The sequence below is a fragment of the Mauremys reevesii genome, linkage group 10 (genome assembly GCF_016161935.1).
Source record: "Mauremys reevesii isolate NIE-2019 linkage group 10, ASM1616193v1, whole genome shotgun sequence".
Taxonomy (NCBI): domain Eukaryota; kingdom Metazoa; phylum Chordata; order Testudines; family Geoemydidae; genus Mauremys; species Mauremys reevesii.
The window spans coordinates 39,501,420-39,525,020 of NC_052632.1; the positions used below are offsets into that span (position 1 = coordinate 39,501,420).

At 43.8% G+C, this 23,601-nt stretch overlaps 1 protein-coding gene across 14 annotated transcripts in view; it reads left to right on the forward strand.

Moving 5' to 3' along the window:
• Window positions 1–5,667: 5,667 nt before the first annotated feature.
• ZNF592 (zinc finger protein 592) overlaps window positions 5,668–23,601 on the forward strand; it is a 95,039-nt gene continuing 77,105 nt past the window's right edge. For 5 of the 14 annotated variants that reach the window (XR_005585660.1, XR_005585661.1, XR_005585662.1 and 2 more), the window contains exons 1-4: window positions 6,699–6,756; window positions 10,187–10,371; window positions 10,842–10,881; window positions 13,021–15,371. Coding sequence is in view for 11 of the 14 variants with exons in the window: in XM_039492492.1 (XP_039348426.1) it covers window positions 13,035–15,371 (2,337 nt within the window). In the remaining 3 variants the exon portion in view is untranslated. Of the gene's footprint in view, window positions 5,837–6,382; window positions 6,405–6,630; window positions 6,757–6,906; window positions 6,931–7,591; window positions 7,610–10,186; window positions 10,372–10,841; window positions 10,882–13,020; window positions 15,372–23,601 lie in introns of those variants that run through there. The other 9 variants (XM_039492495.1, XM_039492503.1, XM_039492496.1 and 6 more) reach the window with 8 other exon arrangements.

Consider the following 23,601-nt stretch of genomic DNA (forward strand, 5'->3'; position numbering starts at 1 on the left):
GGTTCTGCTACAGTGCTTGAGGCACAAGAATATCTTTCCTTTTTGCAGCTCCAACCTCATTCACTGTCTATCCTGTGCACTGAATGAGGTGGGGTCCTGTAGAAAAAATATTGAATGAGCATGTAATTCAGTAGTGTATCATTATGCATATGCACAAGGGGGCCAAATAAGGGTTGCCCAGGCATCCTAAATTCTGAAGTTTTGGCCCTTTACTTTTCTGGTCTGCTGGCAAAAAACACCAACTACTCCTGATTTTAGTGGCTATATTACATGTTTGACTCCTGGCAATTTGAATTAATTCTGAGGTTTACCTACTATGTAAATTAACACAACTATCAGACTATCTTAGCCTTGAGAACTAGACTAGATCAAGTATCAGAGGGGTAGCCATGTTAATCTGGATCTGTAAAAGCAGCAAAGAGTCCTGTGGCACCTTATAGACTAACAGATGTATTGGAGCATGAGCTTTCGTGGGTGAATACCCACTTCGTCGGATCCGACGAAGTGGGTATTCACCCACGAAAGCTCATGCTCCAATACATCTGTTAGTCTATAAGGTGCCACAGGACTCTAGACTAGATCAAGTTTTTTGGTAACTTTTTCCTCCTCCATACCCAATCTGACTCAATACAAAATCCTGGACAATAGTAGGTCCAATATGTAAAACGGGATAACCCATGGAACTATAGACTGGAGGTCAGGCTGGCAGTCATAGTGGTCCCTTCTGGCCTTGGAATCTATGCATCCCTGTTCAACCTTCCTTCATGGGTCATGTGGAGAATAAGAGTGCTTGCATTGCTCTCAACATGCTCATGACATTTGCAGCTCTGTATTAAGACAATGACTATAATCCAATCTCATGCTTCAGCCCATCACTGATTGCCCACCCCCAGCCCCTTGAATCAGCTAGATGTTTTCAGGTGTTTGTTTGTTTGTGGCTGGCAGTGGGACACTGGATGGGGTGGACCAGTGCTGAGGTGGTAGAGAGAATCCTTTTTCTTAGATGCAGAGGTTGGGGGGTTTTGATCACATGGTCAGGGTCAAACTGATCACCAGATTAGGAGTCAGGAAGGAATTTCCCTCCAGGCTAGATTGGCAGGGACCTAGGAGGGTTTTTGCCCTCCTCTGCAGCATAGGGCATAGATTGTCTGCTAGAAACATCTGGGTGTACCCTATCTAATTCCTTGCCATCACAGGAGACTCAGGCATTGGTGGCACATTGGGATCTCCTGTTCTCTGCCTGTGGTTCACAACAGTTTAGTCTCCATTACTACAGGAGGGATAGCTCAGTGGTCTGAGCATTAGCCTACTAAGCCCAGGGTTGTGAGCTCAATACTTGAGGGGCCCACTTAGGGATCTGGGGCAAAATCAGTACTTGGTCCTGCTAGTGAAGGCAGGGGGTGGGACTCCCTAACCTTTTGGGGTTCCTTCCAGCTCTATGAGATAGGATATCTCCAGATTAAAAAAAAAAAGATTTAAAGCATAACAGGCTTAAAAAAGAACTAGAGAAATTTATAGAGGACAGGTCCATCAATGGCTATTAGTAGGGCCCTACCAAATTCACAGCCATGAAAAACATGTCATGGACTGTGAAATCTAGTCTCCCACTGTGACATCTGGTCTTTTGAGTGCTTTTACCCTATCATGTAGAGATTTCATGGGGGAGACCAGCATTTCTCAAATTGGGGGTCCTGACCCAAAAGGGAGTTGCAGGAGGGGTCATAAGGTTTTTAGTGAGGCTGCAGTATTGCCACCCTTATTTCTGAGCTGCATTCAGAGCTAGGTGGCCAGAGAGCAGTGGCTAGTGGCCAGAAAGCAGTGGCTGGTGACCAGGCACCCAGCTCTGAAGGCAGCACATCACCAGCAGCAGTGCAGAAGTAAGGGTGTGTGATGGGTTGGGTCACAGAAGTCCCTTTGGGACTGTCACCTGATGGGCTCAGAGGTAGTCTCAGCACATCTTCCTTGCCAGCTTGGGACTTCAGAACCCTGCCTTGTTGAGCCAGATATGCTATTCTGCTGCAACACGGACCCAGGGTCCCAAAGCTGCAGACTTAACTAAAAGCAGCTTAGCAAGTGTTCTTGTCTCCAGCAACCCAGACACCCAACTCTCAATGGGATCCAAACCCCAAATAAATCAGTTTTACTCTGCATAAAGCTTATACAGGGGGAAACTCAAATTGTCCGCCCTCTATAACACTGATAGAAAGATGCATAGCTGTTTGCTCCCCCAGATATTAATCACTTACTCTGGGTTAATTAATAAGCAAAAGTGATTTTATTAAATATTTACACTCATAAGCATATTTCCATAAACATATGGAGTGCAATGTCACACTCTCCTCCTGAACTTACTGCCAGAGACCCTCCATGATGGAGGCACTACATGTAAAATCCGTTTGTCTCTGGTCATACCCTCTTCCAGTACCTTTAAGCCTTATGATGTCATTCATAGGTGTTCTTGCAGAGTTCTGGGTTCCTGGTCCCTGAGTGCATGAAAACATGTTGGGGTGTAGTATGGTTAACAGAATGCAGATAGCAATATCTGTTAAAGTGTAGGTGTTGCTTTTCAGTTTATCTAACAAATCAGTTATTTCATTTACATAAGCCACATTCCTCAATCCAGATCCCCTCTTAAGACTCCTGAATTTAAGTCTGTAGGTTTCAGGTGTGATCTGAAACTGTTTCAAAACCAGTTATTTAAATTTACCATAGTTTGAAGCATCAGCAATAGGCATCTTCTTGATTATGTCCAGAGCTCTCCCAGACAATTTTGCAACTAAAGTGGTCATTTTTTGATCTTCAGGAATCGCATGGAGAGTGCAAAGGTAACAAAATATTCGACAATATCACTGGAGTCGTCATATTGTGGGCATAATTGTTCCCATTTGTGGATTTTTGGGGAAGTAGAGCCAGCTGCTGAAGGATTTTCTCTCTTCCACTCCATTACAGCCAGTTCATGCTTCTGGGTCTCAATTTGGGCCTGTATTTCTCTGTCTCAACTCCAGGGCTAATTGCCTCTTTCCTTCTCCTCCTGGGCAGTTTTCTGGGCTTCAAGCTCTTTGTCTTTTAACTCCATGGATTTTTTTTGTGCACAGCTTTCTCTCTGGCTGCAGCTGCTTCTTTGAGCCTCATTTGAAACTCGCAGTCCTTTGCCTTTTCTTCTGCTTCCAGTCTGGCCAGCTCTAGTTTTGTAGCTGCCTCAGTGGTAGTCATTTTCCTGCTTTCTTGTGCTTATTTCCCTCACCCAAAATAAACAGAAAATAACAAACCAGTAATCACTTTGTTCTCCAACCACCACACTTAAAATCACTAAGGTCTTGGCTACACTTGCAGATTTGCAGCACTGCAGCAGGGTGTGAAAAAACACCCCCTCCAGCGCTGCAAGTTGCGGCGCTGCAAAGTGCCAGGGTGATCAGAGCCCCAGCGCTGGGAGCACGGCTCCCAGCGCTGTACGTTAATCCCCACAGGGAGGTGGAGTATGGACAGCGCTGGGAGAGCTCTCTCCCAGCGCTGGCACTCCAACCACACTCGCGCTTCAAAGCGCTGCCACGGGAGCGCTCCCGCGGCAGCGCTAAGTATAGCCATAGCCTAACAGTGTCTCAAAGCAATCAGCTGTGCACAGATCCTGCTTGACTACACCACTGTGATTGGTTAGGTCACAGAGACCCCTTTGCGACTGTCACCTGACTTGCTGGAATTACCTCTGAGACCATTTTCCACTGCCAGTTTGGGACTCCAGAACCTTGCCTTGTTGAGCCAGACATGCAAGCCTACTGCCACACAGACCCAGGGTTTGAATCATGCCCCCAGAAGCTGCAGACTTAACTGAAAACAGCTTAAGAAGTGCTCCTGTCTCCAGCTCCCAGACACCCAGCTCCCCATGGGATCCAAACCTCAAATAAATCTGTTTTACTCTGCATAAAGCATATACAGGGTAAACTCATAAATTGTCTGCCCTCCACAACACTAGAGAAATATGCACAGCTGTTTGCTCCCCCAGGTATTAATCACTTACTCTGGCATAATTAATAAGCAAAAGTATTAAGCATAAAAAGTAGGATTTAAGTGGTTTCAAGTAATAACAGACAGAACATTTATTTATTTATACCTGTCTCTGGAAATTTCCATTACATGCATCTGACGAAGTGGGTATTCACCCACGAAAGCTTATGCTCCAATACATCTATTAGTCTATAAGGTGCCACAGGACTCTTTGTTGCTTTTTATAGATCCAGACTAATATGGCTACCCCTCTGATACTAGACAGAACAAAGTAAGTTACCAAGCAAAATAAAACAACACGCAAGTCTACGCCTAATACATTTAAGAAACTGAATACAGGTAAATCTCATTCTCAGATGTCCAATAATCTTCTTTCACAGACTAGACACCTTCTCAGTCTGAGTCCAATCCTTTCCCCAGTACAGTTCTTGTTAGTCCCAGCTCAGATGATAACTAGGGGATTTCTCATGACTGGCAGGCCCCTTTGTTCTGTTCCACCCCTGTTTATATCTTTGGCATGAGGCAGGAATTCTTTGTCTCTCTCTCTCTCTCTCTGGGTTCCCACCCTTCCTTTTAAATGGAAAGTCACCAGGTTTAAGATGGATTCCAGTATCATGTGACATGTTCACATGTCCTGTGAGACTTCATAACACACTGGCTGGCACCCATATATACAGGAAGGTTTACAAGTAAACGGAACCATTTAGAACCAATTGTCCTAGTTAATGGGAGCCATTAATGGTTTCAAGCCACCATTAATGGCCCACACTTTGCATAGTTACAATAGGACTTCAGAGTAATACTTCATATTTCTAGCTTCAGATACAAGAATGATATATTCATACAAATAGGATGAACACACTCAGTAGATTATAAGATTTGTAATGATCCCTTACAAGAGACCTTTTGTATAAAGCATATTCCAGTTACATTATATTTACTCATAATCATATTTCCACAAACATCTAGAGTGCAACGTCACATACACTGTATAGTTTTCTGTGCAGTGCAAGACAATACAATTTTGAGTTTGCACTCCAGAGGGGGGTGTGCACTTGAGTATCTGGGCACTTCCTTAGCTGAAGCCTTCCCATGTAGGGGCTAGTCAGAAAGCCTGTTTGCATGTTACAACAGCTGGGTGTGTCCCTACCTGTATGTATGCTGGTGAAGGTGAGAGACCAGGAGCAGGTCTGCATTTTGTTACAGCAGTATAGTTAAAGGGAGCCCAGGTTGGTGGATCAGGTGGGCTCAGTGGATCCCCAGTTCAAAGTGGCACCCGGCGGTGGGGGGGGGGAGACCCATCACACCTATATGTTGCTACATTGTTGTGTCCTGGCCCAAAAAGCATGGGAGGGCATACAATTCACAATAGGAGGAGCTCAGATTTGTGATGTCACTATTTCACAGAAATTACACGAGTTGCTGATGGGACAGGGTGCAGCCAAAAGGCAAATTACATGGAGAAATAAAAGACAGAAGGTTGTTTTGTTGCTGTTTTAATTATTAGGGGGTCTTAAAAACCTGCCTGCTAATAACAAGCGAAGGCTGTGAGAATGATTCAAAAGTTTTGTAGGTAATCTTTAAAGCACACAAGAAAAAAGAGGGATGATTGTAATATGAAGATCTTCACCCTCTGAGGCTGGCACCTCATTGTGTCATCACAGTGTCTGGATGGAGCTCTTGAAAAGCACCCACTCCTCGCCTGAATTGCAGTCTCAGGGCCCTATATTCATCCCATCTTCAGGGTACACAGATACCTAGCCATGCTGTTGACTGACTGGGGAATTGTGCTTACAGTATTGAAGACTGGGGCTTTGCCGTCACTGCCACAAAGGTGGGTATTTCCGGGGAGGCCACACACCTGAGTAGTGCTGCTGGAGACAAGGCCCTGTGGTTTTCCCCGTGCGGTGAACGCCAGATGGAGGCATGAGGTACACAAACCACCTGCGCCTTACCTCCCCTGGGCCTTCTCAGCCCGGGAGCGGCTCTCGGGCCGCACACCGCTCGCCAGCGCAGACACCGCACCAGGCTCTGTGCCACAGCAGTGCGGGCAGGGGCAGAGCGCGGGCAGCGCACCCAGGTCCACCAGCTCCGCCACCAGCCAGCGCTCTGCTCCCAACGCCGGAGCCGCGTCCCCAGCACTAGGGCGCCTGCGGGACCGCGCGGGAAGCAGCGGGCAGCACTCCCGGGGCAGGGGCTGTGCTCTGGGGCTCGTCCCCAGGCCCAAGCCCAGGTCCCAGGCGCCGCGCTGGGCAGCCCCCTTTGGCGCGGCCCCCACCTCCCGTAACGACGGGGTGACTCGCCGCACCTGGGCCTCTCGCGGCCCGTAACACCCCGGAGCGGCTCGCGACCGAGCGATGGGGCACGGGGAGCCCCCAGACCGCCCGGAGCGCGCGCGAGAGGTGGGCGCGGAGGGGAGGGGTCCAGGGCTGCGGACAAGGAGGAGCGCGCGAGCGCGGGGCCGCGCCGAGGAGAGCAGCGAGAGCTGGGCCCGCGCGGACGGGGCGGGACAGGGCCGGGAGTCGCGGGCGGGGCAGTCCCTGGGGGAGCGGGGGAGAGGCGGGGCAGGGCAGAGAGCCGCGGGCGGGGCGGTCCCCGGGGGGCGCGGCAGGGAGCGGAGGCGGGGCCAAAGGGGCGGGGCGGGGCGGGGCGGTCTTCCCAGGCCCGGCCCCGCCCCACCGCCGCCATGTTGCGGCCGTTGCTGCCCGGCGCTGGGTGAGGCCTGTGCGGGCCCCGGAGGAGCTGTCTGCGCTGGTAAGTGCGGCTGGGCCGGGCCGGGCATTGACCCCCGCGGACGGACCGAGCCCCACGCGGACGGACAGCTCTCTGCCCTGACAGACGGACACCAACACCCCCGCGGGACTCGCTACTGCCCGCTCCCCTCCCCCAGTCCGCGGGACAGGCGGACACCCCCCCGCCGACCCTTGGGTGAGCAGACAGACAGACTGACGTGACTCTCCTGCCAGCCCCATGGGGCCGCACAGACAGACAGGCGGACTCCCGCCAGCCCCACAAAACACTTCCAGCCCTATGGACAGGAGACCGCCTAATCTGCCCTGCCCACGCTGTGGGGCGGGTGGACAGACTGACTGCACATCCCGCCCTAGGGAATGGCTGTGACTGTACCTTGGCCTGCCTGGCCCCATAGAGATCTTCCCTGGCCGGTGGGACAGGCACTGCTGCCTGCTGGGGGCAGAAGACTTCTCCCCTCTGCCTGCCGCCTGGGACGAAGGCCACTGAGCAGTGTGTGTGGCCTTCCCACCGGGATGGCCCATCTGGATCCTGGGGGTTGGCTTTAGCCTAACAGTATTGCTCTGGGGGTTAGTCTCTTTTTTTTTCTTTTGATCTTGAAGCTCTTGATGAAGGTAGGTAAGTGGGAGGTTCCTGCTTCATAGTGGGGGGAAACAGGCACAGAGCAGTTTTAGTGACTTGCCCAAAGGCACACAGCAAGTCACTGGCAGAGTAAGGGATAGAGCCCAGAAATTGCCACTTCCAGACCAGAGTTTGGTCACTTAGAGCAGAGGTTCTCAAACTTATTTTGTAGATAGACCCCTTTTCAAATACAATGTTAATCACGGCCCTCCAGCTGAGAAACTGCTTGGCAAAGGTATATGTGTACTTCATATAAACACGTACTGTTAGTAATGCTTTAAGAAAAAGAGTACAAGAGCACTTACAGGCATCAGTGAGATGGGTGTACCTGCTTCTTATTGGAGAGTCTGTCTATCCTTGGCGTGATGGTTGACATTTTGCAGACCCCATGTGCAGTTTCTAAGGACCCATGAGGTCCCTGGACCCTAGTTTGAGAACTGCTGGCCTAGAGCAGAACTGTCTACCCAGACTGTATGGTGAATGAACAAGCCACATTCACACCAAGCCATGTAAATTAAGTTGACCAAGGAGTTTGTTTTGGGGCCTGCCTACTCTGTTCTTTTACTCTGTGTCCTGTATTTTACTGTATATTAAAATTTTGAAGCCTGAATCCACCCCTACATGTCGTGGAAGCTTCCAATTTGACTCTCCCATCTGACTAATCTTTCTGTCCCTTTAGTATCTGAAAACCCACTCCCTCATGACATTCCCTTGACAAATGTCTCCTTTGACAAACTCGGCTTCATCTTCTACTGCCAGTTGTTGGAGATCAGGATCATGGACTTAGTAAACACAGAGTGTACACGAAGTCCATGATCCTGATCTCCAAGTTCTTTGAAGGTACTCTGCTGGCAAAGAGACTTTGCCTTCCCCCACTGCCCTGTCTAAAAATTAAGCCTGGCTTTTGGGCTTGAGAACTCCCATATAGAGCTGCCATTGGTTGGTATTTTTCTATTGTCCTTTAACTTGCACACTTCTAAATACTTAGCTTTTTAGGACTGTAACCTACCTTGGTACAACTGTGTTTTCATACTTTAATATTAGATGGCAATCTTGAACTTCCTCTTTGAACAGAATATTATATGTTGCTATAAAGTCTGCGGGACCTATTGCAGATCTCAAAAGGTCCACAGAAATAATGCTCCCAGTGAAAAGTTAGTGTAGTGTGCATGTGGGGCATTGATATTACAGTAACTCCTTTGGAATTCAAAGTATATTGGAGCTTAGATGTTGCAAAGGGCCTTGTGAGTTTACAGTTCTACCTGACCTACAGTTCCTTCAGTGCTCAAGAGTTTAAGAGCTAAGGCTATGGCTACACTTGCACTTCAAAGCGCTGCCGCGGCAGCGCTTTGAAGCGCTAAGTGTAGTCAAAGCGCCAGCGTTGGGAGAGAGCTCTCCCAGAGCTGTCCGTACTCCACCTCCCTGTGGGGAATAACGTACAGCGCTGGGAGCCGCGCTCCCAGTGCTGGGGCTTTGACCACACTGGCGGTTTGCAGCGCCGCAATTTGCAGCGCTGGAGAGGGTGTGTTTTCACACCCTGCTGCAGCGCTGCAAATTTGCAAGTGTAGCCATGGCCTAAGATCTTTGTCTCCTTTTGTTCCCCTGTGCCTTCTTGTTGAAATGTATATTCTTGCTTGTTTGGTTTTTGGCCAATGAAACGTATGCAGACTTGGTTATTGTGCAAGTAATTGTCATTTATCAGCCTGTATGATGACCTGTTACATGTCTGTGCAAATTTCTACTTCTTCCATTTTTTTAAGTTGTAATTTAAAAATTTCTGTGCCCGTACTTTTTTCACCCATTCCAGTGACAAGCAGTCACATTATATAAGAATGATAAATGTTTATTATTCAATAATGCAGAAGGTACAATAGAAACTTTAATACATTGAATTATAACTTGATTCTCTTTTCAGTATTTAGGAATACACAGAAATATTTGGCACTTTACTTCTCTTTAAACTTTTGGTTATTTTAAAATCTTTTTAACTGGAAATGTTCAGTTTTCTCCAGATTCTGAGTCTGATTCTGCTTTACTCTGAGAAAATATAACATTATATCATCTTACAATAAACTTTTATGAAGAAATATTGCAATATGAGCGAAGGAGAGACTTATACTCTGTACAACAGAGATAGTATATAAATTAAGCTGCTGTGGGACTTAAATATGTACACAGACTCTCCTGCAAACACTAGACTATTTCCCATAAAGCTTTAGGTGGTGAGTCCCGGTTCTTGTCCTACTCTAGTTATCTAGGACCAAATTTTTAAATGTCCCTAGGCACCTAAAGTGGCAGATAAGTGCTCATGTACATTTTCAAAAGCTTTTAAAGTGCTTTTGAAAATCCCAGTAGGTACCTAAATCCTTTTAAAAACCTGGCCCTTGGTCCCCTCTCTAGTTGAAAATAAGTCTGTAATCTTTGTCTGCATTGCTTATTAGGGAGCCCAGTCTGTGTAATGCTTCTGACATGTATGGAGCCAAATATAGTGCTCTGAAACATTCTAGTTTTCAGTACAAATTGGTGGACTGCAATCTGCAGATTTAGCTAAAGCTAGGAAAAGGAGATGCAACAGGCCAGGAAGTTAGACTGTGTACCATGCTGTTCATGAAATCTTTTGTTTAAAGTATTCAGTATATAAGTCTTGGTGCACTGAAATCTTTTAATCGTAGAAAGTTTTATGTGCTTTAGATGATGTGGTGATTTACTTTCTGTACATAGACATGGGTATTATGCTGTAAGGAATGAACAGTCTTCATTGTATAATTACTTGTGTGCCAGAAACTGAAGGATGTCTGGTCTTATCTTCCAGCTGCACAGACTTTTCCCTCCAAAAGTAAGGGAAGAGCCTACAACCATGCTTCTTGCCAGCAGCTGTAGTCCTCATGATGCATGATAACTCCTCATTGACTGGCACTGTTCTTAAGCACTGTATGGATCATCATCTGAACTTCCAAGGGCTTGTCTAAATACAGAATTACACTGGTTTAACTAAAGGTATGGTCTTAAACTGGTACAAACCCCTGTGTAGATGCTCTTATTTTGCTTTAGTTTAGCTCAGTTAGAAGAGGCTTAATCTAACCCAAAGTTAGCCACTCTTAAACCAAAAGAAGTATCCATAAAGCCTTTTCACTGGTTTAAACTACATTTTAAAACCTTTAATTAAACCAATGCTCTTTGTTTGTAGACAAGCCCTAAATTTAGTAAGCCTGACACTAAAATGACATTTTCCATTCTCATATTGTTCACTCTGCTTCTGTGTGATATCCCTTCCTCACCCTCACCCTCACCTCTGCCCAGTCTGTATCTGTCTTCTCTGTTTAGTTTTTAAGCTCTTTGGGGCAGGGACCGTCTGCTACTCAGTGTTTGTACAGAGTCTAGCACAATGAGGACCAATTCTTCATTGGTCCTGAGGCCCCACAATAATTAATGTGATTAATGATTAACTTAGTTTTGTCTCACTACAGAAGTGGTAGAGTGGGGTGAAGAGAGAGCAAAGACCATTCGGTATGTTCCATTGTTTTGTAACAAAGTGCAATGTTTAGTTGTCAGTTCACATAGTTGTTCCTTGTACCAGCTTTCTGGAAGGGAATATAAAAATGTTAAGTGGTGGCTTCTATGAGAAGGTGTTAGTCATTAGTAATGAAAAATGAAAACAACTTCTTTGTTTAATTTATCCATCTCCCCCCATCTCCTTGGGCAAAAGAACCCTCTGCACAAGTCATGTTGTGCATACAGTATGTACCAATTCTGGATTCATACACTTGCCATTTTTAAGTTAGATGTGGCTGAAAAAACATGAGTTGTCTTAATTTAAAAAAGGTCTCACTTTAAGGTATAATAACTCAAATATTTCATGAATTTACATGTACATGTACAACTACTGGGTGGGATGGGGAGGGTGAGGGTATTTAGTCCTTCTTAACAGTAATAGCAAATCTCTTGTGTGTTAGAGAAGGGTATAATGAAAACTCAGTTATAACGTTAATTGTGAAGCTGCAATCAATGCCTGTGTAATCTGTACCTTCCTTTGTAGACCGTTATAACCAAATAAATGCTCAGAAACTTTTGGTTTAGATTATGACTTCTAGGCATGATTCTTTATTTGTACTCAGGCAAAACTCCTCAATGATTTTATTAGCTAATTAAGGACTATAGGATTGGCCCTCTTACAGTAATCCCCAACTGAGTGCTCAAGGTGCTGTACACAACATACTAAAATATTTAGTAAAGACTTTTTTATTATTTAGGTTGTGCTGGCAGAAACCAGGGCTCTCATTTTTCAATGCTGTTTCTCTTGGGCTAGCCAATTGCTTCTGGCTTTTCTCCAGGTGATTGGCAGTACTAAATACTTCAGGTCTGGCTTCACTGTAACCTTTCCAGGAAGTAACAGCTTGTGTTATTTGCAGATCATACTAGTTTCTCTTTTGAGTTTGTCCAGAGGTATCCATTCTGTAATTCTTGAGGCCTTATGTTGGTGGTCCTTGAGGGTGACCGTGTTTGATCAATTGAAGAGTGCTCCTTGAGCCATGCCCTGTGATTTTTATTTTTTATACTGAAGTGTTTGGATCAGCCCTATACCTATGGAAGGAGGAGGTAGGGGGCACTGCCCTTCACAGCTTGTCCTGTAGCTCCAGGAGCAGCGGCTGCTGCAGCTACCCCACTGGCTTCCTGTGGGGTTGCAGGGGAGGGACAGGAGAGTAGCATCAATTGCTTCATTAGCTGCTTTCCCCTCAAGCTATGGGAGCCCTAGGGAGAGCAGGGTTGGAGTTTGACCGACTTTACCTGAATATAGAGGACACCTAGGAAAGAATCATAGAATAGAATATCAGAGTTGGAAGGGACCTCAGGAGGTCATCTAGTCCAACCCCCTGCTCAAAGCAGAGCCAATCCCCAGGCAGATTTTTTTCCCCCAGATTCCTAAATGGCCCCCTCAAGGATTGAACTCACAACCCTGGATTTAGCAGGCCAATGCTCAAACCACTGAACTAGCCCTCCTGGATGTGCCCCTCTCCTACACAGCCACCTAGGGCAGTATAGGAGTGGGGGATGGAGAGAAACTGAGAACTACCAACTTACAGCTCCCTGATTCTCTGCCCAAGCCCAGGTTAAGGCAGGCTCCCAGCTGTTCTAACTTGCACCAGCTGCCAGTAGTCCCAAGGAACCATACACCAAGTGGGGTAGCAGAGCACAGCACATAGCAGCTACACCCCTCCCAGCCTGGCACAGCTGTACTAGGGGAATGTAGGAGACAGCTGGATGCCCACTGAGGGCTCCTCTATGTTGGGAATCCAGAGCAGGGTATTTGCAGGTGGCTTATGCTGCCTGAGCAGTTTATAGGGAGCAGAACAGTAGAGGATCTTCCCCAGTCTTGATTGCAGCCCCTTGGCCTTTTAAAGTAAAACATTAGGCCCTGTGGCCAGAAAGGCTGAATGGCACTGAGTTAGTCCATCTACAAATGAACAATAAAATCCCACAGTGTTTAAACTGGAAGTTTAAGTGATAGCATGTTGAAAGTTCTCATCCTAGTTTCCCTGTAGTGGCTAGAGGCCTAATTTTTTTCTTCTTCAGTTAGAGTAAATCCAAGTAAGAGTTTAATAGACGTTTTTTCCAGAGACAAACTTTGATAGTGTGTTTTGCTTTCAGTTGCAGCTTTCATCATGGGCGACATGAAAACCCCGGACTTTGATGACCTTTTGGCTGCTTTTGACATCCCAGACCCAACTAGCCTTGATGCCAAGGAGACCATACAGTCAACTGGTGAAGAGAACGAAAATCACTTAAAGCCATCAGGAATTTGTATAGATGAAAATGTGTCCTTGTCCCACTCAGTGCCGGCGCCTGATACCCCTGTTGTGAGTGTTATTGTGAAGAACACAAGTCGTCAGGAGTCCTTTGAAGCAGAAAAGGAGGGGAATCACCTTGGAGCTGGCCTGTTACACAATGGGTTCCGTGGGTCTGATCTGCCATCAGAGGCTCACAACTTAGTGCACAGTTATGGGAAATTTGATTCTGCTTTTATTAATGGTGATAGTTCGAAAAACTATTCTGAAAAGCTGGACCAATCAAAGTCAGAACCTTTACCCACATTCAGTCAGTTCAGCCCTATCTCCAGCCCTGAACCGGAGGATGCTTTCAAAGAGAACAGTATTGATGATAAACCAAAACATGCCCAAACTCCATATTTCCCACCAACTCCAATATATATTCCAACTGCGGCTTCAGTTCTAGATTCACTTAGGAAATTACCAGAGCCAGAATTGAGTATGTTTGATCAATATTGTAAAAAAGAACAAAAGATGGAGATTCATAGCCAGCAAGAAAATAGGCTGGAATTGAGCAGAAAAGAACAAGACAGAGTAGCAGAGAAATTTGTAGAATCCAGCAAAGATCTAGTGGATACAAACAACTTCCTTGGAGAAGGCTTGGCATTTGGAAGCTTCCACAACAATAACTTGAAGGAAAGCCGAGGGTCTATGCCTGAGGTGAACTTCTCTTCATCAATCCCACCTCGCCAACGTCTAAAGCCAGCTCACTCAAAATTGTCATCTTGTGTTGCTGCATTAGTAGCTCTTCAGGCCAAAAAAGTTGCATGTATTCCAAAAGAAGATCAAACAAGTCTTACAAAAGAACCTTCTGGCCATTTTAAAGATGGCATGAAAGGAAGCCCCAAAATGCCTAAGTCACCAAAGAGCCCAAGAAGCCCCCTAGAGGTGGTAAAAAAGGCCAACAAGCAGCCTGAGAGTCCTCGGAGTGTATGCAGTGATAGTAGTGGAAAAGGCTCTCCCTCCATGGCAGCTGGCTCTCCGCCGGCTATTCCCAAAGTTAGAATAAAAACTATTAAGATGTCTTCTGGTGAAATTAAAAGAACTGTAACTAGAATCTTGCCAGAAGCTGAAGAGTTGGGCAAATCCCCTGAGGAGACATGTGCAGAAGGTTCGGCCACAGAAGAGTTTACTAAGTCCTTCCCTTCACCTGATACTAATGCAGTCACAGAAAATGAGGCAAGCAAGGATTCCACCAAAAATGCAGCTGCCACAGGTGTTCAAGTGTCAAATGTTGTGAGCCCCTGTATAGATGATGTGAAAACAGAGACTACTGACAACGGCACACCCAATGTGTCTTCGTCTCCCCTGCCAAACTGTGGCAGTGATGCCATAAAAATAGGTAATGTGGGTCAGCAGCCCAACAAGAGGCAGCAGCAGGGTACTGTGACGCAGCCATCTAACCCCCCCACTTCCAGCCTTCTTCCCAAAGCCGTACATCTAGCAAATCTCAACTTAGTTCCACACAGTGTTGCTGCTTCTGTCACAGCAAAATCCTCTGTGCAAAGGCGAAGTCAGCCTCAGCTAACTCAAATGTCAGTGCCACTGGTGCATCAAGTAAAGAAAACTGCTCCTGTAATTGTGGAGGAATTTAATAAAGTACTAAACAGTAACAATCTTGTGCCAGTATATTCTCCAAACCTCAGCCCACCACCTGACAGCAATATTCAGTTGCCTGCATCTGGGTATTGTTGCCTGGAATGTGGAGATTCATTTGCCTTAGAAAAAAGCCTAACTCAACACTATAGTAGACGAAGTGTCCACATTGAAGTCATGTGTACTCAGTGTTCAACTCTGCTGCTGTTCTTTAACAAGTGTAGTTTGCTTAAACATGCAAGAGAGCACAAGAGCAAAGGATTGATTATGCAATGTTCTCAGCTGTTAATGAAACCAATTTCCTTAGATGAAATGTTTTCACCTTCTCCTACAAACTCTTCAGTGTCTTTGGCCCCTCAGACTTTGCATTTCCCATCTCCTTCATGTAAACCCAGTGCTACATCAGGAAGTGGGACAGGAATCTCTATCAACACTCACCCAGCCATGCCTCTGTATGCAGACCCATTGAGACTAATCCGTCATGGACTAAAGTGTCTTGAATGTAACAAGCAGGCGCAGGATTATGTTGTTCTAGCAGCACACTTCCAGAGAATCTCAGAAGATAATGAGGGACTGGTAAGTAATTCTTTAAAATCTTAACTCCTTTAAATCCAATAGAAATGTAACTACCATTTGAAAAAGAGAGAAAATAGACAACATAGTTGAAATTGAATTATTTAAACTTGCAATTCTGTATTGGGGTCTGTATGTCAATGTATCTTGTGTCATAAATTTAAGGATGATGATGGAAAGTAAAATAGAAAGCAGCTGCCAGTGAAGTTTTGGGCTGCGTGCGCAACAGCACTGTGTCATGGACTGCAAAGTTAGTGATTTTTCTGTGGCTCTCAGGAGATCGCACACAAGTTTGGTCTTCAGTTCTGAGCACATGAATATCAGACCTAATGACTAGTTACTCACTGTCTATGCTTTGCAGGATGAGAGTGTAAACTGTAAGATGAATTACACAGATTAATTAGAATCATAGAAATGTAGGGCTGGAAGGGACGTTGAGCAGTCATCTAGTCCAGTCCCCTCACTGTGGCAGGACCAAGTAAACCTAGACCATCCCTTACCGATGTTTATCCAACCTGTTTATAAAAATCTCCAATGATGGGCATTGCACAACCTCTCTTGGTAACCTGTTCCAGTGCTTAACTATCCTTACAATTAGACAGTTTTTCCTCATATCTAAACTGAATCTGTGTTGCTGCAAATTAAACCATTACTTCTTGTCCTGCCTTCTGTGGGCATGGAGAACAATTGATCACCTTCCTCTTTATAACAGCCCTTAACATATTTGAAGACTGTTGTCAGGTCCCCCCTCAATATTCTATTCTTAAAAACTAAGCATGCCCAGGTGGTTTTTTTTTTTTTAGCCTTTCCTCATAGGTCAGGTTTTTAAACCTTTTATCGTTGTTTTGTTCTCCGCTGGACTTTCTCCAGTTCATCCACATGTTCCTTCATGTGTGGCACCCAGAACTGGATGCTGTATTCCTGCAGAGGCCTTGCCAGTGCCAAGTGGTGCAGTTACTTTGTGTCTGAAATACAACAATACTATTAATACTCCCCAAAATATTAGCTTTTCTCACAACTGCATCACATTGTTGACTCATTCAATTTGTGATTTATTATAGCCTCCCAGAGCCTTTTCAGCAGTACTAGCGCATAGCTAGTTATTCCCCATTTTGTAGTTGTGCATATGATTTGTCCTTCCTAAGTGAAGTACTTTGCACTTGTCTGTATTGAATTTCATCATCTTGATTTCAGAGCTCTTCTAATTTGTCAAGATCATTTTGATTTCTAACAGGGTTTTAAATTCAGAACCAGGTTGGGGAGTCATGTGATCATATTTAATTTCTGGTTTTTGTAATGTGTTGAGGTGGGTTTTGTTTGTGCAGCACTTTGAACTCTGGGACCCTGGCAACATACTCAGCCCAGCAAGGCATAAATAGAAAAGGAGAGACTGGAGGTACGTCCACACTGCAATTCAAAACCTGCAGCTGGCCCTTGGGGCTCCGGCTAAGGGGCTGTTTAATTGTGGTATAGGCATTCAGGCTGGAGCCTGGGCTCGAGGACCCTGCAGTAAGATGGTCCCAGAGTTTACACCAGAATTAAACAACCCTTAGCCTGAGCCCTGTGAGTCAGCTGGCACGGGGCTATCTGCTGGTGTCTAATTGCAGTGTAGACATACCCTGAGAGGTCAGGTGCAGTATCTGCAATAGCATCAGTCTGACAGTTGTGCCAGATTCTTCTTGGCTGTCTTGTGATGAGGCCCATGCCTGCCTAGGGCTTCTGGTGGGACATTAAAGAAGTGGCTTAGCACTTCAGTGCAGTCTGCTTCTCAGCAAGAGACTCAGTTTCCTACGTAATTGAAGACATTGCTGCCCTGCTCCTTTCCCCTGGGGTTCTTCCTTCTGAGTGATCACTAACCTCCAACTCTAAGGCATGCCACCCTTCAGAGCCTGAGAATCTGTGCAGTTCTACCTCTCCTTTGCCTGCCCTCCCCATAGGTACGAAGGAGAGGGGGATATTCCATTCTTGCACACCAAGACCATGCTGTCTGATTCTTTGAGGGTATGATCGATCATACAGCATCCTTATTAAATACTCACAAACAGCCATAGTTCAATAGGAGGAGAGAACCGTCCTTTCTTTCTCTTTAGAAAAAGGCAATGCCTTCCATATATTTTTGGCTGCCAGAATTACTAAATTGTATGTGCTGGTACGCCCCAGATATAATTCCTTTAATTAGATCGATAAACAAAGACTACAAGCTGTCAGGAGGCTCTGGAAGCATGGCTGACCATTCTTAGCATGGACACATTGAATGATCTGGAGTATACAGCTACAAATCTCTCATTAGAGTGTTCCGCCTAGAAATATTTTAAATTTAAAAAAATATTGCGAGCCCTAAACTGGAGTTTCAGACTTGCTCTGGCCCAGTATAGGAGCTTTAATTTCTTTCTTTCATTTTTTATTTTAATACCTCTGTTGCATGCAGGGAATGGATTACTTGATCCAGTGTTCTAATCTTAGACAAAGATTCACTGATTTTTAAGGTCAGAAGGACCCTTAAGATTGTCTGACCTGCATAACACAGGCCAAAAAACCTCAGTTGGTAAAATCTGTTTCAAACCCGTAACTTGGATTTGAGCGAGAACATATAAACTAGAAAGATATGAAGTCTTGATTCAAAAGCTTCAGGTGGTGAAGAATCCACTCCATCTGTAGGTAAATTGTTCCACTGATAAGTTACCCTGACTTAAAAAATTATTTCTAGTCTGAATTTCTCTAACTTCAACTTTCAACCATTGGATTAAAGAGCCATCTACTGTCAGAAATCTCTTACACATGTAAGTACTTGTGGACGATGATCAGGTCATCTTTTAACCTTTTCTTGGGTAAGCTTACACAGATTGAGCTTCTTAAGCCTTTTGGTCTTTGGTCTTTAAATTATTCTTGTAGCACTTTTCTGAATCCTTTGTAATTTTTCAATATCCTTTTGATGTGTGGACACAAGAACTGGACGAAGTATTCCAGTAATAGTCTCACTAATGCCGTATAAAGAGGTAACACCACCTCCCTACTTCTTGATATTTCCCTGCTTGTACATCCAAGGGATGTGTTTGCCCTCTTAGCTACAGCATTGTGCTGGGTGGTTGCTCATGTTCAATTGGTTATCAGTTGTTATCCCCAAGTCTTGTTCAATGTCACTGCATTCCAAGATATGGTCCTCCATCTTGCATGACCTACAGTCCTTGTTCCTAGATGTATGATCTTGCCTTTGGCTGTGTTAAAAGGAATGTTGTTAGTTTGAATGAGCTCAGCTTACCAAGTGATCCACTTTGGGGCATGTAACTGAATAAGCCCCATCTTTGTGTCATCTGCAGGTTTTACCAGCAATGATCTTATATTTTCTTCCAGATCATTGATATTTAATAGTATTGGTGGCAAGACCAGATTGCTGTGGAACCACATTAGAAACACTCTTGAGTAGTGAATTCCTGTGTACACTTACTTTTTATGAGATCTGTCAGTTAACTAGTTCTTAGCCATTTAATAGGGCTACATTGATTTTTATATAGTGCTAGTTTTATATCAAAATGTCGGTCAAATGCCATACAGAAGTCCAAGTATATTAACTTAGTTACCTTTATCTACCAAACTTGTGTACTCATCAAAAAATTCCAAAGTTTGTTTGACAAGACCTATTTACTGTAAAACCATGTTGCTTGGCAATAATTATACCACCATTCTTTAATTATTTACTGATTGCATTCCATATCAACCTTTCCATTATCTTGTCCAGGAATGACATCAGACTAACTAGCGTATACTTTGTAGATCATGCCATTTTACTCTTTTTAAATACTGGGACAATATTAGCTTTTTCCAGTCCTTTGGAGCTTCCCCAGTATTCTAGGACCATTAATTAACATTAATGATTCAGAGAGCTCTTCATCCAATTCTTCTAATACTCTTGGATGTAAATTATTGGGTCCTGTAGATTTTAAAATGCTTTATTTTAATAGTTGCTGTTTGTCATGTCTCATAGTTATTGATGGAATGGAAAGTATTTCATTATCCGTGTATGATATAAATATCATCCTGCTTGTATCCAAATACAGAACAGAAATATTAATTTCTGCCTATTTTGCATCATGTTTTGACAGTTTTACTTACCATCCTTATCTTGTGTTGGACCTATATCATTATGATTTTGTTTGTTCCTGATATATTTCAAGAATTCCTTCTTATTGGCCTTAACTCTGCTGATCTTTGACTTTTTTTCGTTGTGGCCTTTAGCATCCCTATCAATTGTCACCAGTCAGGAAATGCAAATTTGTATCCTTTGCTGTCAGCGTCCCTGTTTTATCTCTTATTGCTTCTTTCACCTCCTCTCTACACCTTCCTTCTTGATTGGAGAGTTGATTCTAATAAAGCATGTTTAAATAATTCAGTTTTTCACATTTCTGAGGGATAATTTTCCTTTTTTGGAGAGTTGCTGAAGCTGGTTAACTGCTCTTTTCTATAGTTAGCACTAAGGGTATGTCTCCTCTGCTGAGACTATACCAAAAGAGCTATGCTAGCATAACCCTGCATTGTAGATATAACCTTTATTGATGGAAGGGGTTTTTCCGTTAGTATAAGAACATCACCTCTCCAAACAAGGTTAGTTACATTGATGGAAGCATTCTTCTGTTGACATAGGCTGTCTGCATTACAAACTTTGCTGATGCAAGTTATGTTGGCATAAAGTTGTTGCATTTAGTATATTGCGTGTGTGATCTTTCCGTTAACGTTGCATATACTCCCCAAGAGTGCTTTTCTGCATGCACAGTGTGGTGCACCATGAGTAGGTATCCCAGTATGCAGATTGTCACCGTCCAATGCACTGTGTTTTGGGAAATTTTGGGGCAGAAACTGAAGATTGCCACAGACTCGCAGGGACGAAAGAAAATGCAGGCCTGTTATTTACCAGGCTGCACGTGGCAACAGACTATATTGGTAAGGGATGCAAGGAGAGTATGGGTCACGATGCAAACTGCAGACACACACACTAAAATTAATCAATTTAAAGTTTTATTGGGGATAATTACAAGGGGTAAGGGAGGAGCGTATGATTAGCTAATAGAGTTAATGAAACTTAAAACACACAATGACTAAAATATCTACTAACAATATTTATAAACAAAGATGCAGCATTTAGTAATAACTGATACTTACAAATACAAACCAGGCCTAAAGTACCAACTATGACATCATAGAAGTGTCAGGGGACGGGGCCCAAAACCTGTTTGTGTTCGTTTCTGATTGGCACAAGCAAAGTTTACACCAAGTAGGGGAGCAGGTGCCTTAAAGTCTGGCTTTGCCCCCAAAAGGTGAGGAAATGCATATTGTGTTAGAATGCGTTCAACACTGAATGACAAAAGAAGAGGCCAGGGCAATACCGGTATGGGCAAGTGTTACAGGATGCAGACGGGAACTCATCTCAACAGAAACAAGTGGTGCAAGGGGTCAGCTTCCCAGCATGCAACTTTCCCCATCCCATAATGTCATTCAAGGTCTGTAATTTTCGTGCCTTTTTAAAAAAATTCTGGTGAACGTGCTCTCCCCTCCCCACTATCCATCATCTCTGACAGAAGCATGGAATCTGCACAGCTCTGTACTATTGTTGTGAGCATTGCAAGCACAAGATGCATGATCCTCTGGAATTTGCAGAGTCGCAAGAAGAACCGCATCAGTGGAGAGCATGATGATTTCATGGAGGACAGATTGCTGTGGGGCATAGTGAAAACCAATTCATGGTGGGTGTTGCTGGAGTTGGTGGGCTTCTGGGGCCAAGAAACAATTACTGACTGGTGGGATTGCATCATAATACAGTAGTACCTCAGTTACGAGCACGTTGGGAACGGAGGTTGTTCATGCTCTGAAATGTTCGTAACTCTGAACAAAACATTATGGTTGTTCTTTCAAAAGATAGCATTCACATCCCTATTTTGGCACCCAGCTCATCTTGCCCCACAGTACATCAACAGAAAGGGCTATTTTTCTATGGTTATGCAAGTGTTGATGGATCACCAGGGACACTTCACTGACATCCGTGTGGGCTGGTCACGGAAGGTGCATGATGCTCACATCTTTAAGAACACAGGACTGTTAAGAAAGCTGCAAGCAGGTACTTTCTTTCCTGACATGCGGATTAGCATTGAGAATATTGAAATGCCAGTAATGATCCTGTGGAGCTCAGCCTACCCTTGGCTTATGAAGCTCGACAGCATCAAGGAAAGATTCTGCACCTGCTGAGCCTGTAGTTGAATGACCGTTAAATGTGCTTTTTTGGTAGACTAAAAGGAGTATGGCATTGGTTACTCACAAGATTGGATCTCTGAGAGAGAAGTATCTCCATAATTATAGCTGCCTGCTGTATCCTGCATAGGATCTATGAGGCAAAGGGAGAAAAGTTGCTGCTGGGTGGAACGCAGAGGTGGTGTGGTTCTCTGCTGAGTTTGAACAGTGAGACACAAGGGGTATTAAATGAGCTCAACGTGGAGCTATATGGCTGAGGAAGGCCTTGAAAGAGCACTTTAACAGTGAGCCCCAGTAAAGTGTTTTGATGGACTGTGTTCCTCCTTGCCCTGCAATTCTGGGGCCTATTAGGAATGGGGGGATACTTTGGTGTATGTCTATGAATATACACTGTCAGTGCACCTATTAATTTTGTGGTGCTTGCTGTACATTTATAATTATTGCACTATCTGTCACTAATCCTATGAGTTATCACACTGTACAATAACAAGGAAGTGGGTGCTTTCAATACCGCTTGGCATTCTGTTGGGAATTAAAGATTACTTTCCAAAAAATACAATTTTATTGAGTAACATAACCAGTGTGCAAAAAAAAGAAATCTGTACAAATTAAAAGCTAATACATTAAAAACTTAATAAATTAATGAAACAGAACTTAACAAGGGGAAAGAACATTCATGTCCATTTTGGCTACTCATACAACAACTGTGGCTCTCACAGGTCAGTGTATATGAAACTGTGGTTGTCCTTACTTTATCCTGCTGTGGAGTGGTAGGGGTAGCAGGATGGATTTGATTTAAATCATGATTTAAATCACTAGTCAGGAAACTCCATTTAATCATGGATTTCTAAAGTGCATTCTTGTTGGTTATTATAACCTTAATACATATTCTTCACAACTCGTAGATAGATGTAGGTTTCATTTTTAGAAGATACACACTATACATTTTTAGTGATTTATTTTGAAAACTTTTCAGATTAGTTTTACAGGTATATCAGAAAATGAATGATTGTTTGGTTATTTCATTTACTAAAGATAATTGAAGCACATACTTAGTTCACCTCCCAATGACTACAGATCTCCAATTCAACAGCTAATCATTAATATGTGGAGGATTTTCTTGCCATGCTGTATTAGGAGAACATCACCAGGCAGACATTTAAATTGTTTTATTTAACTAAAACAACAACGTTATGTATTCTGGATTTTTTTCTTCAACAGCAAACCTATAATATTTTAACAAAACAAGCATATGCATTTTTGAATTTAAACATTTGAGTTTTTTAAAACCAGGTTTATTTTTGTTAAAATTCTTAACTAAAATAGTTAAATGAAATATTTAAAACAAAAAATAAAAATTAAATTGACTGTCAGCCAGGTCAACATGAGAAACTTAAAATATTGGCTTCTACAGCTAACTCAGTCGTCTTCACCGTCATTTTCCTGTTTGTTCATAATCTGGAAAAGAAAAACAAGCTTTCCTGCTTTTTCAGGTCCCAAACGATTTCTCAGTCCAAAGGAAGAAAATATTCTTTCTACACCAGCAGAAGAAGCTACTACTGTTAAGTGAGATTATCACTTCAACAGTCTCTGAATCCAAGTGCTTAAGTGACTTCCACCAGTTCACTGGTGTGACTTTCTTTAAAACATCAGAAAACATATTTCTTGAGTGGTTCACCATTAGCTCTGAAGTTTATTATAGTTGACATTATGGAGGGATGATTGCTGGATGTCCATGTCATAGCCAACTCCTCTTCTTCAGCAGTTAAGATTTGACCCTAATACCAAGTATTGAGAATATTTGCAAGAAAATGAGCTAGAAACTGTGCTTCTCCCATTTTTTTTAATGCTTGTAATTTAACTCTCTCATTGCATATTTCTCTTTTTAAGATTTCACTCAGTTCCTTTCAAATTTCAGCATCGTCAGCACTAAAACAGCAGTTTCCCTGCATTTTGTTCAAGGCTACAGAAATAGGTTTCAGGGTACTCAGCATGT